The 17103-nt window shown below is 43.0% G+C and overlaps 1 protein-coding gene across 1 annotated transcript in view; it reads left to right on the top strand.

The window, feature by feature from the left end:
* Positions 1-9645, top strand: part of LOC121871228 — a 72743-nt gene extending 63098 nt beyond the window's left edge. Inside the window, 7 exon segments of the mRNA XM_042373422.1 lie at positions 13-163; positions 585-681; positions 2104-2239; positions 3641-3769; positions 3772-3792; positions 5765-7162; positions 9513-9645. Of these exon segments, the coding sequence (XP_042229356.1) occupies positions 13-163; positions 585-681; positions 2104-2239; positions 3641-3769; positions 3772-3792; positions 5765-7134 (1904 nt within the window). The 3' untranslated portion in view covers positions 7135-7162; positions 9513-9645.
* The last annotated feature ends 7458 nt before the right edge of the window (positions 9646-17103 follow it).

Here is a 17103-nt window from a genome sequence, read left to right on the forward strand (position 1 = left end):
TCCCCCATACAGGTCGTTTCGGGTTCGACCGTCGCCTCCAGACGTGCTCCATCCTGGACGACAACAACAAGTCGCCCAAGCAGGTGTTGTTCGGCCTGGGCTTCTGTGTCCCCGCCATCGTCATCGTCATCTGCTACTCGCTCATCTTCTTCGTCATCCACAAGTGTGTAGGACAACCGGGTGTTAATCTCTCACGTTTGGTTAACAAAGTCGGATCATGTGAAGGCTAGACACCCCATTTTATCTTACCTGATAATTAAACAACCTATTGTTACCTGCGGGTTAGGTTAGGTTAGGTTAGCGTTAATGCGTTTAATCATCAGGTTAAAGATAATTAATCCTCAAGTGATCCAGAGTTTTGTTGTGATGAAGTCTTCATTGTTTGTGTCATCTTGGACACAACTACAGTACTATACATGTAAATTTACCTCAGACAAATTTTGACTTTAAGTGAGGTCGGTTTTGTTTCATTTAAGAACACAAATTTGAACTACTGTACACGTTGGTCTTAAGACAAAATTTTACACTTAATACAGGTCTTCTTAGTTCTCGGTCCTGAATATATATATATTTTTTTTTTACAGGTCTGAGAAACGCATGAGGCAACACAGCTCCCGCAGCATGAACGGCTCCCACCCCTCCGGCCCTTCCTTGCAGCCACAGTCCAGAGTAATAACCAAGGTGAGGCACTGACACTCACTCACACCTTCTGGGATAACATATTTTATTCGGTTGATTCCCGGTGACATGGGTGACATGGTTGACGTCAACGCCTAAGGCGCCAGATGTAGGAATCTTAAGGCAAGTAAACAATGTAAATTTGGTAGAAACAAGGCCAACAAAGTACTTGGGTTCAAACAAAGGAGTGTTAGTTACAAGACTAGCGAGGTTACCCTAAAACTATAGAATATCTTGCGCTTGTGAGACCTCACTTAGATTAAGCAGTTCAGTTATGGTCACCGTACTACAGAATGGATATAGAATCCCTAGAAAGAATTCAGAGGAGAATGACAAGACCAATCCCGAGCATTGGGAACCTTGAGTACAGAGACAGGTTAAAGCATCTTAATTTGCACTCCCTCGAGAGACGTAGAGTGAGGGGCGATATGATCGAGTTGTATAAATGGAAGTCAGGGCTAAAGAAAGGGGACATTACAAAGGTACTCAAACTATCCAACCAGGAGCGAACTCGTAACAATGATTTTAAATTAGACAAATTTAGATTTAGGCGCGAGATAGGTAAACACTGGTTTGGAAACAGAGTAGTGGACGCGTTGAACAAGTTACCAAACAACATCATTAACTCGAATACGCTGGATAGCTTCAAGCATAGGTTGGATTGATAAATGAACGATAGGGGTTGGGTGTAAATGGGACTGTCCAGTATGGGCCAATAGGCCCGCTGCAGTGTCCTCCATTCTTATGTTCTTATGTTCCTAAGTAAATACGTCCAGCCACTGATGGTGTGCACCAGTAACATGTTGAACCTCCTTTGGGAAAAAAATATAATTATTCTAGTAAATTCGTCTGTAGATTTTATTTAGAATTAAGTGATTATCACTAAAGTAGGTGTGTTGATCTGCCTCCTTTACACATTGTGCTGTGACTGTCGGATACATCACAAGTCACTGTCGCAATACTCTGAGGAGACATTACTGTACTCGTGTTGAGTGAACAGTGTTATGGTCCACAGTGTTCTCCGCCTTACTGTGCTCATCACAGACAGAAGTCAACAGACTTCATAAGCTTTTACTTCTTCATCTTTTAACCTTTTGTTTATTTCTCTCACCTCCCCATTGGTAAGGACAGCGGTGGCCGAGTGGATATAAAGCTCGCTATCTATCCAGAGTCGTTCACTCTCGCTCGGGACACTCCCACTCTACCTGGCTGAGAATAGGTGTAATGTTAGCTGGAGGAATGAAGGCTGTCAGATTCAGTACTGGCTATGCTGCCTCCTTGTGTATTGATGGCTATATCTACACTGTCCCTAACGGGCCATCAGGCCTGAGGGGTTCACTTTTACTTCGATGTTGCTATCGACCCCTTGCCCATCTACTGACCCCACTAACGACACTGCTTCCCACCTGGTGACCTCTCCCCCAGGTGGAGCGTGAGGCCAAGCGACGCAGGAATGAGTGGAGGATCACCAAGATGGTCCTCATCATCTTCATCGCCTTCCTCATCACCTACCTGCCCATCACCCTCGTCAAGAACCTGGACAAGAAGGTCAACTACCCAGGTGAGACCAGACACCAGTTGATATCAGAGATCATGTGAGATCAGAGATCAATTGAGACTAAAGACCAATTGATTCCAGGGACCAGGTGAGACCAGAGACTGAGTGAGATGGTTCAAGTGAGACCAGAGAGCAGGTGAGATGAACTTGGTAAGGTTAGGTTAGATCACAGGACAGGTAAGGTCAGAGGCTGGGTGTAGTTCCTCGTTCCCCAGGTGAGTCCAACAGGCGGACTAACACACTCAAGTTTTATAATGGCAAAACCCATTAAAATTTCCCTTGTTGTTGACATATTTTCCTGACGAGAAAATTGTAGTCCATAACCACACACGTGTTAAAGGCTACCCTACCCCCTGACCAAACAGGTGTTAAGGGCTACCCCCTGACTATACAGGTGTTAAGGTCTACCCTACCCCCTGACCAAACAGGTGCTAAGGGCTACCCCTCTGACTACACAGGTGTTAATGACTACCCCCCTGGCCACACAGTGTTAATGGCTACCCTACTACACAGGTGTTAATGGCTACCCCCTAACCACACATGGCTACCCCCTGACCACACACTGTTGGGCTACCCTACCCCCTGACCACACACTGTGGGCTACCCCCCCTGACCACACAGTGTTAATGGCTACCCCTGGCCACACAGTGTTAGGCTACCCTACCCCCTGACCACACAGTGTTAATGGGTACCCCCTGGCCACACAGTGTTGGGCACCCTGTGTTAAGGGCCACCCACCCCCTACCCCCTGACCACACAGTGTTGGGTCTACCCCACCCTGACCACACAGTGTTAAGGTCTACCCCACCCCTGACCACACAGTGTTAAGGTCTACCCTACCCCTGGCCACACAGTGTTAAGGGCTACCCTACCCCTGACCACACAGTGTTAAGGTCTATCCCACCCCTGACCACACAGTGTTAAGGACTACCCACCCCTGACCACACAGTGTTAAGGTCTACCCCACCCCTGACCACACAGTGTTAAGGTCTCACCTGACCACACAGTCCCCACCCTGACCACACAGTGTTAAGGTCACCCCCCTGACCACACAGTGTTAAGGTCTACCCCACCCCTGACCACACAGTGTTAAGGTACCCCACCCCTGACCACACAGTGTTAAGGTCTATCCCACCCTGACCACACAGTGTTGGGTCTACCCCACCCCTGACCACACAGTGTTAAGGTCTACCCACCCCTGGCCACACAGTGTTAAGGTCACACCCACCACACAGTGTTAAGGTCACCCCACCCTGACCACAGTGTTACACCCTACCCCTGACCACACAGTGTTAAGGTCTACCCCACCCCTGACCACACAGTGTTAGGTCTACCCCACCCCTGACCACACAGTGTTAAGGTCTACCCCACCCTGACCACACAGGTGCCACAGTCCTTCCGCAGGTCTACACGTGCTGGGTTACGTCTTGATCTACATCTCGGCGTGTATCAACCCCGTCATTTACGTCATCATGAACAGACAGTACCGCCAGGCGTACAAGACGGTGCTGCTGTGTCGCCGACCTCGCCTCCCCTCCTCACCTCCTCCCACACAGGTGAGTCACACACACACGCACACACACACACACACACACACACACACACACACACACACACACATACACACACATACACACACACACACACACACACACACACACACACACACACACACACACACACAGTGCTCACAGACGGAAACCAGGACGCTATTCAGACAAGATTAAGGTACTCGAGAGATGGTGGTGGTGGTGGTGGTGGTGGTGGTGGTGGTGATGATGTGGTTAGTGATGCTATTGATAGTGGTGGTTATAGTGATGTTGGTACTAATGACAGTGATAGTGATGGTGGTGGTGGTGGAAGTGAGGTACTAGGGGTGGTGGTAATAGTGCTGGTGATAGTGATGGTACTGGGGTGGTGGTGGTGATAGTGATGGTACTGGAGGTGGTGGTGATAGTGATGGCACTGGGGTGGTGGTGATAGTGATGGTACTGGGGTGGTGGTGGTGTGATGATGGTACTGGGGGTGGTGGTGGTGATAGTGATGGTACTGGGGTGGTGGTGATACTGGGGTGGTGGTGATAGTGATGGTACTGGGGGTGGTGGTGGTGGTTAGTGATGGTACTGGGGGTGGTGGTGGTGATAGTGATGGTACTGGAGGTGGTGGTGGTGATAGTGATGGTGGGGTGGTGGTGGTGATGATGGTTCTGGTGATGTGATGGTGCTGGGGTGGTGGTGGTGATAGTGATGGTACTGGGGGTGGTGGTGTTAGTGATGGTACTGGGGGTGGTGGTGTTAGTGATGGTACTGGTGGTGTTAGTGATGGTACTGGGGGTGGTGGTGATGGTACTGGGGATGGTGGTGATAGTGATGGGGGTGGTGGACGTCCATCATGTGTTGTTTGTGTAGTGAGTTGAGAAAGACTTTCTTACCCCTTGAGCTCCCTATAAGCGGCTCACCCTCTCGCCACCACGTCCTTCCCGTAGAAAAGATCCAGCGTGTCGAGCCAAAAAATCCCTTATTAGAACCTTCTCTGGGCTCTATTGAGGCCGCGAGATGCCGTTAACAAGGCAAGATAAGCCCGTCCCACTAAAGGTCACACCCTCAGGTCACATCCTCAGGTCACACCCTCAGGTCACACACTCAGGTCACACCTTCAGGTCATACCCCCCAGATCACTTTGAAGAAGTGGCAAACGTTTTGGGGGTCAGAGTTGTGAATTCTTGGGATAATCTACCAGAGAGTGTTGTGACGACACCGAGTTTGAGCTTATTCGATATCAGACTTGACCAACACTGGCGTGGGTACAGATACTTAGCATTCTGGAGCCAGTACATGCCCAGTACTTACTAACAGTGCGTAGTAGATGTGACCAACCTCCCAAGTGGCTAATAGGCTGATCAGTGGCGAAGAAGATAAATTAAAAGTAGATGAGCTCAAAAGTTGTGGGATTCGGGAGCATTAGTTCCTGTGAGGCGGCGACGGTAAGCAGCCTCTCGGCCCACCCGACCCAGCCACCGTCTGTGTTCTGAGTCTCTTGTTGACAACACACACACACACACACACACACACACACACACACACACACACACACACACACACACACGAGCATATGTTATCTTGGGATGTTCGTGTTTTTTTAATAGTCGTAGTAATCTGGTAGTAGCTATTTAATGGTCATAACGGTTGCTTTTAAACAGTAGTGTCTGCAGTAATATCAAGAATAACAGAATCATTAGTGCTTGTACAGTAACAGAGAGCTACCATGTAGTAATTTTAGTAATAATAGTAATAGTAGTAGTTTTAGTAATAGTAGAAGTAGAAGTAGTAATAATAACTTCTGTAACACTAGCGTAATGTTTATAGTAGTGTTGGATGTACAGTAAGTGATAATAACACTAGTAATAAGAGCTACAATAATAATATTAACAGTAAGACCACTAGTGACTGGTAGTCCATGTGCATGGTAACTAGGGAGATGTATGGTAACATAACAGCATGATAAGCATGGTTGGTCTTCTTCTTGCAGAGCTCGACAAAGCCGCCTCGTGTCGCAGGTATGCCTCCCTCAGGTGCAACAGTTGCATGTCTCAGCCCTCCCTCAACAATGGCACCCCTACACCTCACCCACATCCCAACCGCCCACACTCACGCCCACACTCAATGCATGACGTCTCTTACCACCACAAAAAAAAATTCCAAACCCGCCTCCTCTGGTTCAGTACTTTCGACACACACAGCTCGGAGTCCTCTGTAAACACTAATAATAAAGTCAGTGATACCTGTAAGGACTGTGAGAGACTCAAGAAGAGTCATCGCTCTACGTGTGTTGAATGTCAGACTCTGAAGAACACCAAGAGGAACACCGTGCTAGGCATGACTGAGAGACTGGGTGATCGACGGACATACGGGGGGGACTCGACCATGCAGGGGGGTGTCGAGTGCTCCCCACAGGTCTTCGTCGATCATCTCCTCCAAGTGGAAACAACCTTAACCACAGACACTGCTTATTCCAGACCTGTTACACCAGAAAGGCCTCGAAGTCAACTGTCTGACACAACAAAACATAATTTCTCTAAAAGTTCTCTACATAATGTATCTGATGTCAATCAAAATGGTGAACACAAAGGTTTTGACAAATCTTCCGATGCGTCCCATACACAAACACTTGACACAGACCAACACCAGAACCAAGTTGACTCCCAGAAAGAAACACAAAACAACAACCTGACTCACAAACAAAAACAATCTTATTTTAACAACAAGGTCCAGATTGATTCAAACGGTCGACCCCAAACTACAGGACTTGACGAGGACCAGAATCAAAAATCATGTGCCAGTAAGAGTCAAGAGCCCTCAGTCGAGACTAACCCAGAGACAACATTAACACTTGGTAGTTCCCTTCACCCACACGCTGCAGACCAAATCTCCCAGGTGCCAACTGACGACAAAACACATAAGAATGTTGGCCCAAATCCTTCCTCTGGCCATAAGTTTGTCTTAGGGCCACACAGGACAAATACTAATACCAATTCCACGTCAGAAGGTGAAGACTCGCCCTCACACAAGGTCAGATCTGACAAACGTCTAGCCTCAATTCCCGACGACTTGCCTTCACTTGAGGATCAAAATCAGACAAATTCTTCCCGAACACTTAGTGACTCCTCACACGCTGCCAACAGTAAGACACAAACCCTTCCAATGCACGACGAATCCTCTCCCGTACACAGTTATGAGGCTGAGATGAACAGCATTTTGAGGCAGACGCTTTCGTCCTCCTGCAACAAGCTCCTGGACGAGGTGAATCGTGGGATCTTCGAGAAGCACGCGTCGTGGGCACCCTGGACCCCGCCCACGACCCCTACCACAGTGCATGATAACCCGGTGTTCCAAGACTGAGTGTGCATGATTGCTATCCATATTGCATGTGAGTAAAGTCTGTCATGAGTCTGTGCTATCATGTAAAGTCTGTTACTTTTGTCTGTCTGTACTGTCTGTCTTGCCGTCGTGTACATATTATGCAGTAGTATCCGGCTCTGTTCTTCATATGCTTATTTAATGTTAGAGCGGCTGTGCGTATTTCAGTGTTCAATGGCGATTTATTTTCAATTTGCTTCGAATGATTTTAATCCAACTTTAAATATATTACGGCTACTTCTTCCCGCCTCAACAAAGCAGCTTGCCTTATGTCGCTGCTAACATTCCTCTCCTACAATACAATTTATGTGAAGCTTAAAAAAAAAAATAATAATAATAATAAACTTTCTTAAAGTCTCCATTTTAAAGCTAAGATGTCATCTTCAAATTTTTCACGAAAAGTTAAATTAAAACATCACAAGATCCTTTTAGAAAATTCTATTGTAAGAGATGTATGTCTCTTTAACTTTTTATTATTATTGTTATTATTATTATTATTATTATGATGATTATGATTATTTTTATTTGTTGATTCATTTGCATCAAGTGTGTTTAGACCCTCAATTGATTCCGGAATATTTCGGTGGTTTATACTTTCAGGTCGCTTATCTTACTATTACTCGGCTTCCTTTACCGTTCTTCCCCGACTTAACCACAATCTTTTTGGCAAATCACGACCTTTTCTAGTGAACACAATTATAAAGGCGAGCTAAAAAGTAAAGACGATAATAAAGACACAAACGAAATACAGAAACAAGAGCTGTGGTATATAGAAAAGAAAAAACGGTTAAATATAAAAAAGTGGGAGAAGAGAAGAAGCGAGGATGATCCGAGAGTGAAGCGAGGCAGTAAACGTTTTATCCCTGCTTCTTAGACCCAAGGCGAGTAAAAGTCCCTCTCCCTCGACCCTACCCCCCCTACCTACGCCTCCATTAGCTTACAGTATACACCCTTCCCCCTACCGGTACAGTACACCATCACCACTATCTTACACCTACACTATCACCACTAGCTTACACCTACACTATCACCACTAGCTTACACCTGCACCATCACCACTATCTTACACCTACACTATCACCACTAGTTTACACCTACACCATCACCACTAGCTTACACCTACACCATCACCACTATCTTACACCTACACTATCACCACTAGTTTACACCTACACTATCACCACTAGCTTACACCTACACCATCACCACTAGCTTACACCTACACTATCACCACTAGCTTACACCTACACCATCACCACTAGCTTACACCTACACCATCACCACTAGCTTACACCTACACTATCACCACTAGCTTACACCTACACCATCACCACTAGCTTACACCTACACTGTCAACACTAGTTTGCACCTACACTATCACCACTAGCTTACACCTACACCATCACCACTAGCTTACACCTACACTGTCAACACTAGCTTACACCTACACCATCACCATCATCACCAGCCCAGATCTACACCACCACCACAGCCATAAACCCCCTAGCTCTCTCTCTCCCAGCCCTTACTTCTGTAGAATCAAAACACTGCTACATTATACAGCATCGTCACATATCTCCATCCCCCCACTTAAGTTTTTTCATTACCAAATGAGAAACTCTTAATGGCTGTGGAATATAAAGGACGTCTTCTTTAATATATTGTTTTATTTTCCCATTTTGTTTGCTATCCTTGCTGCACCAAGAACTTTTATTCCATGTTTTTGTCATATTTATAATGGGGGTTGTGATAGTTAGGAACTGCAAATAAAAAACTGTTTATATAACTTGTATCGTGTGCTAAGTCGATTGTCTACACCCGTGTGGTTCATCAACGTTGTAATGACAAATACCGTCTCATTTACGCATTGTTGACATTTTAACATCACATGATTGACAGTAGATAAGAAATAGCTCACACGAAGTATTAATCCTTTGAGGACAAAAGGTTTAACACATTGTCCCCAAAGGGATATGTCATATTCCAGAGTTAAACCTTCGTCCTCAAAGAGTTAAATCCTCCTCCTCAAAGGACTAGGAGATTGGTCATGGTTACACCTCCGTCGATGGAACCCTGACTCATATTGAACGCCGTCAGTACCTTGTCTGTCGTCCCGGGATTTTTCTCTGCCCCACAGTTTCTTCTTACCCTAATCTTACCGAAGGTCCAGAGCGACAACGTAGAAGGAAAGTGTGGACCGTCAGTAAGACAGTGAGTGTCAAGATGCTGTAGTAAACAAAGTGTCAACGAAGACCTAATCACAATGATTCTCCAGCTAGGGTTTTATCGATGGAGCGAAACGTAAAGTACAAGATATATTTATTCAGAATCCGGGAAAATACATTGTTTACCTTTTTCAGACCGCGGGAAGGGGCGCAACAAGGCGGTAGTGGAGGAGCTGAATGACAAGACAATGATGTCACAGGTCTCCCTCTCTGACGCCGCCGCCATGCCCGAGTGTCACGAACTGCCAGAAGTGTTCGTGGATAAATGATAAAACTGCAAGAGGAGAGAACGCGGAAGATAAACGTCCGGAAGATGACAACTTACAGAAAACTACTCCCCAAAAAGGAGTAGAAAAGAGAAAAGGTGACTAGAAATATGAACAATTAACACGTGACTATTAGATGTGAAGAGATAACGGTATAAGTGTATGGAATAGATGATACTATTTGAAGCAATTTGGATAAAGAGAAAACGGAGATACTGTAGGATAAACTGAAGCAAAAAGAGAAAATACGGCTAGAGTTGATGAAAAATAAAGGAAATTTGGGTAGATTATAGATTACAAAAGTACAACTACTTTCAATATATATTTAGTTGTTTTGAATCTGTTCGGGAAACACAAACTAAGAGAAACTGAAGTTACTGGGAAACAATAGAATCCACTTTCATACCGAGAGAGGATTGTCACCTCAATAAGGGTCTGTATTATTGTATGTCTTTTTCCAGTTGGTTGTTGGGATCACATCATGTATATGTAAAAATAATATATTTTGTTTACTGTAAATTGTGTGTGTGCATTTATTTCTAATTGTCACAATTATTATAAGATATGCTACACAATCACCCACACTGTATATACAGGATTCGAGCGGTATTTACACTAAAATGAGTAAATAGTTGTTTCTGAGACCTTCTGGTTATTTTTCTCCAGCCGTTAGATTAATAATACTGACCAAGACAACGCTTAAGACAACGCTTAGTTGAGCCTCAAGCTGCGAGGTGCATCATGGGTACTGCCAAACATCCTGTTCCTGTGTCAACTACGACTCTGTTTAGCCTATAATACAGACATGTCACTAATAAAAAAGTGTGCGTAAAACGTTGTATTGTGCAAGTATAGTCAAAATCCTACTTTGGTTTAATAATTTAATGGTTGAAATCCATAAAAGATAAAACAAAACTCACTTGACTCATATTGACAACAAACTGGCAGCACTCACGGACCCATAATGTACCGCGCCTCTGAGTCTCTTGTCTTGGCTCACGATGATGTTTACTGCGTTATTATTACATGTTCTCCAGCAAGTACAGTTGGCAAAGACGAAACTGGAATCACATTATATTGAGTACAGTGTTTGAGGATTAATGTGAGGTAAGGTGCTGCTGAATTTATGTACAGTTAACCTAGTTGTATTAGATAGTGTTGTACAGTGTGTTTTTTTTATATATAACATGTCTAAACATTCGGCATTTCACAGTATGATAAACTATGCTTATTAAACTGTGTTGGGTAGACTTAGCTTTCCTTAAGTGTAAATATGGAGTGAGGAATGTTGAAGGCAAAGTGCAGGAACGGTACTGTCCAATTATTATTATTATTATTATTATTATTATTATTATTATTATTATTATTATTATTATTATTATTATTATTATTAATCAACTGAATTCTTATATACATATAGCCTAACTTAGTGTTGTGTTATCTTCACAAATGTATATAACGTGCCCAGTCGGTATAAATAAATGCTTCTTGAGCTTATAAAGAATGAAACAATGTATATATAAGGAAGAAAATACGGCTTTGGGGTGCTTATTGCCGTGTGTGTGTGTGTGTGTGTGTGTGTGTTAGAGGCGACTGTCCACCCACACGAATGGTTCTCTGATCACCGTATAAGCGCATTTGAATACGTACAGTATATGAAAATACCCAATTACGTCAAGATGTTACGATATAAACACACAGTTATATAAGTGTTCCATACGTCACGATCACCATGCACTCACCTGCAGTGCTTATGTTCCCGCCTGTGAACTTGACGTGATGTAGTGTCTCATATTGTGTAGCCCATTATTATTATTATTATTATTATTATTATTATTATTATTTGTAGATACGGTGAAGTGAACCAGAACGTGTGGTGTACGGCCGAGCTACTTTTACGGGAAGAAATGCGTTTCTAAGGGTAAAAACTACATATTCATAAGAGGTTTAGCTGGAAAGAAAGGGAATTATTTGGGAGAAAAAAATCTAATCAATGAGGAGGGACTTGGCCAGCCTAGAGCTAACTTTATACAGTGGTCGCAATGTTTATGTATATTTAAGACTCTTCATATTTATAATTTATTTTTCTAAAGATTTTTCGTAACAATATATAACTCTACAGTAGATTAAATACTGACCATAATGGGTAGAGAGCGATTGTAGGTCGGTGATTGGTTAGTGAGAGAGACGCCATCTTTATGTCGAGAGATCTTACATGTAAAGATACACAACACGCCCATTGAACAGTGTGTGTGGTTGTAGTTAGAATATGTTTGGATAGGATGTAATAACTGATACTGATTTAATTAGTTGATGGGTCTGCTTCAGAATGATGACGTCATGGTCCCTATACTCATAGCCTGGCTGACGGTCGCTCTCATAGACAGTGTTCATTACAATAGCTTTTTCTTGCGGTGAACTTTGGGATCACAGGAAGATTAGCCCCCAGCTTATCTCACCTAAAGATTAAACACTAACGCTAACCTAACTCCTCCCAAGTGTCTAATCATCCGGTGATATAAGCTGGGGGATTAATCTTGTGTGATCCGACCTTTGTAACACAGACATAACAAAGTTGTTGTATCACAATACTCAGTACCTGGTGGTGATGTGCTGTTGTGCTGTTTATTGATATATCCCAGTGTAGTGAGTCGCCCTCACCTGGGAGGTAGTTCTCAATGCTGTCTAGCCCTTTTGAGTACGATGACAACCTCTTGAGTATGATGATTTAACCCCCTGAGAAGGATGACTTTATTTACAGGATTATTTCATCATACACAAAGGGGGTTAAATCATCGTACTCGAAGGGTTGTCATCAGTCACACTCAAGGGGTTAAGTAAACATTCACCAAACACAGTTACTTTTATCCTCTTCACCAAATGATCGGCTCGTTAGCCGCTTGGGCGATCGGTCACGTCTCTGTTACGCACTACTCGTGTGTATTTTTACTCTACATATGTACGCGTGAGTGTACTGTACAGTTACCTTAAACATTTGGTACCATATACTTATAACATATGTATAGTTACCAAACATTGCTGAATATTCTTAGCATTTTCCTAAATTATAGTTTCCAGAACACAGATCCCTTTATATAGTTGATGATGACAGTGGCAATAATACCCATTAGTGAAGAGAACATTATAGGTTGGTACACATTAGCCTTCGGCGTCTGGTTCTTCCGTGTAACTGATAGATTTAAGACTTCTGCTGACCCGAGCATGTCACATCCCTTGTGTACTGTACATAGCTTGTAACATAATTTTGTACTATAGTAGGAGCTTGTGTTGGCGCCCATGTAGTACAACTTAATACAGTAGTCTATTGTTGAGACGTTTACCTGTGCGTGTGTGTGTGTGTGTGTGTGTGTGTGTGTGTGTGCGCTCTGCCTACCGCCTGCTATCTCTCCTGTACCCTTCTATCACCTCAATAAGGACCAATAAAGTACCTGCTCCCTGGTTTGTTGTGTTATTGTACTCCCCTTCATGTGTAAATGATATAATGAAAAGCATATTTTTTTCATTAGGTGAGAATAGTTTTGAGAGTTCGGCGTAGCTTCCACTAAACAAAATACCATCGCAGAAATTACATTGGACGACCTCCCAGAGGCCAAATCCCGCCAACTAATTCATTACGTGAATCAAATCCCGTCAAATTATGTCTTTTTTTTAAGCTGTAATATCCCTTTAGATCAGGAGGTCCTTTGACAACAATACTGCACCCTCCAGCTGCCGGCCCTAAGAATATGAGTTCAGAGAGGAAGGTTTTTAGTGGTTGTTACTTTTATCGTTTTCATAGTTGTCCGGGCAATATCTCAGGCACTTTTTGAGCTGGGCGCTGCCGGGGGTATCCCGGCTTTCTAAAAATTAAACAAAACTAAATAGACTTTGAATCATGAATCTATTAATAAAACAACCCTAAAAGAGAAATGCCCGTATTGTTCGTAAATTCTGCTGTATGGTGTCGTGTACACTACCGTATATCCACACTTAATATGCGGCGTAACTCTGTATTCACACAATGTGAGACGTGAGAGCTAGGACACTTCACGGTGATCTCACAACATTCTCGACACTTTATGGCAACTAATTTTATGTAGCATCTTAATGAGTCATTTACATACAGTTTAACACCTTCATTTAAGATAAGACTCAACACCAACAAATATACCAAGATTCGAACCCACCTAGGAACGTGTGTGTGTGTGTTATCCTTTTTTGGGGCTTACAGAAAGTCGTAAGTGTCATAACTTTGGTGCAAGATTTCTCACAATGCCAGAATTACCTTAACCATTACATTATTTACAGTCACAAAATTAAAATAGTTATTTTTCATAGATACTACATTAAAGGTACAGAATAATGTAATCTTCCGCCCTCACCCGTCACTCTTCCATGAGCCTCACACAATGTTAATGTCAGAGACCCTTGGTGCTAAACTTTTAGAATTATTTTATCTTTCCATTATTAATCACCCAACAAACTTGTTCTTTTAGATTCTCTGAAGGTTCTATCTCTTTGAAGTTTCTTAAGTGAGTCGTCAACATGCACTCTCACAGTTGTCGGGGAAAAAAATGTTACGGACGAATTTCTGAAAATGTGAACCTAACACACAAACATACACATGTGTGTCCACGTTCTCACATTTTCAATAACCAGAGAGGATGCAACTGTCGCGGCTTCACCACTCGCCTACCGAGGAAATTTGAAGAAGATCCGAGTCCTTGAGACGTTCTTGTGTGGATCGCGAGCTTTGGTGGTCCGTGGGGAGGGAAACATTTTAAATTCATGATGGACTAAACCTGGAAAAGCAGGCGATGTGGTGCAGTTCTGTGTATGTTCCGTCTTCGTATCTATTTCTTCCCACTTCCCTATTTACTGTACTCGAGCGAGGGAGCATCTTATCCTTTGAGTAAAGCGCATATCTTTCCCTCTCTCTCCCTAATACACATGCTCTCATATTTTTGGATTACCTGAAGGTTAGTCCCCCCCCCCCCAGCTAGTTACACCTGATAACTAAACGCCCTAACTCTTCCTTAGGGGTTAGGGTAAATTATGTAAAGTCATGTTAGGTTAGGTACAGAAAGCGTTAACGTGTGTTTGCTGTTGCTGATATTGTCCTGACTATATAAACAAAGTCAACGAGGGTATTGCAGATCATAAGGGAAAGAAATCCTTAGAATCGAAAACAGAGGAAGCTGGATCCTTGTTGGTTGCCAAACTACTGTAGAGCAAGTTGGGAGAGATTCTCACTTAGACTGAAGAAGTAGCCGATAGGATAAAGGGAGTAGTTAAGAAGAGCTATGCTCAGGTTGCAGCCGGGTCACAGAAGATGACTGAGACAAATGTAAGATCCGAGCAGGTGTTACAGCAGCCAGGGTCTCTAGTGAAGAGTGTTGAAAAGATTAGAACCAGTAGACCTACTGATATGGGAGAGGTGGAACGCCAGGATCGGCTCGACCGCAGGAACAATTTATCGTGTTTGGAGTCCCTGAGAGTCAGTCAGAAGAAGCTGAACGTAAAAAATCACACGACAAGATGAAGTTACAGGATATCTGTACAGAGGCTCTCAACCTGTCAGCTACTCCTCATGAGGTGAAGAGGCGACAGATGCTGGAGAATAGCCCCGCCCCCTCAGCTCAGCTCAGGATGATACCATTAGAGAATGAGGAATTTATCCTGCAGGCCAAAAACCTGGCAGGGATAGCAGCAATTCGGAACATATTCAAAAGTCCAGATCGCAAGACAGTACAGAGGGAACAACACAAAGAACTAATAAGCTTGAAGCAGAAGAGAGCGATTCGATCATAAACGCGGACGGACTTGGTGGGTTATATATACAAAGAACTTTAAGATAGATACTTATATAGAACAGGACTAAGAACAGAAGAATATAAGTATATAAGTATAGAAAGGAAGAATAAATAGAGTAAATCTGAAGTAAGGAAAAACGGACCCTTACACCAGTACAGGACCAGTCACGCCCCCCACCCAGGAGGCGCGCACCGTGTAATCCTCACATACCCTATCCTCACCACATGACTTCACTGTGATCATCACACACTCTGTGAACCTCACACATCTTGTGATATCACACTGATCCTCATACACCCCGTGATCCTCACACTATGATCCTCACATGCTCCGTGATCTCTACACACCCTGAGGGTAATCATCACATACCCTGTGATCCAGGAAGTCCATTCTGCATCACGATAGCAAGAATTTAACGCGGGCAAAGAGTGAGTTTCGGCAGAAGAGGCCGCCACCTCATGGCCTTCAACCCCCAGCATTGTTCACTACTACACCTATGTATACCCTGGTAGGCGGTGACTTTATACTGATTGTGCGGGAACCTTCCTATCTGCCCGGTAATGAAAATAGTAAAACCAATTCTTGTTTATAGAAACATTCCTGAAATATTTTGTCAGTGTGGAAGTATGGTGCAACACTGCATTTCCTTCCGATATTTCGATGAGCTTTCAATGAATCATATAATTATGAGGACGTTATTTTGGAACCTGATCAGACCGACTTACGACTTGATAATACGACGTGATCTTCAACTGGTGAAAATATAAGGTTTCGAGGACCGAGGTGACCCGCTACGTTTAAAGATTAAAGATACGGATATCTTAGAAATACAACATTTAAATGACATTACGTTACGGAAATATAAAAATTAAAATCGATGCTTTTGATATTTTCATAATGGATTCATTAAAATTGCTTTTGATAAAATTAAGCTAATTGATTATGGAAGTCCATCTATTGGAGAAGTACGACTTGTCTGGACAAGTCTAGTGACTAAAAGACACATGTAAACAAGTCCCGTTTTCTCTGACGGGGGTGAACAGTGTTGCCATTTCGTAAATAACGTTGTTTACTGGACGAAGTGAAAGATCATCCTGACTGTTTTTACTTCTTCTATCTAAAAATTCCCTAATCCTCGCTTTAAACTGCTTAATGAACATATAAAATAACGTTTGTAGTTTCGGATGCATAAATTTGCGCGCTGCCTGTTTAACCTTGCGTCGTTGTCAATGAAGTATGCGAAAAATCTTATGTTGTGACGTACAGTAATGTCAAAGAAAATTGTGGTGTAAATTCATATGAATCACAGAATTTGGGTAAATGCCAGATATATGAAAACCAACATTAGTAATTTGTGTATACAGTATTCATTCATTCTTCTGATGATACTGTACTGTTTTGTGAAGGCACTACACAATTTTGTAGAGATACTATTCGTTAATCAAATAAAAGTATAGTACACCAATAATTTATCTCAAAAAGACAGATAGACAAAACTACTGAGCGTGTTATTTTACACTGAAAGTCAAGGAAAAAATCGTCAAAAATTATTGATCGTAGAGTGGTTGGTGGTGACGCTACACCAATATTATAGACAACACTTTATGTGAAAGGAAAATACCACACAGGGATGTATTTAAAACATA

Source organism: Homarus americanus, unplaced genomic scaffold, assembly GCF_018991925.1.
Source record: "Homarus americanus isolate GMGI-L3 unplaced genomic scaffold, GMGI_Hamer_2.0 scaffold40565, whole genome shotgun sequence".
NCBI lineage: Eukaryota > Metazoa > Arthropoda > Malacostraca > Decapoda > Nephropidae > Homarus > Homarus americanus.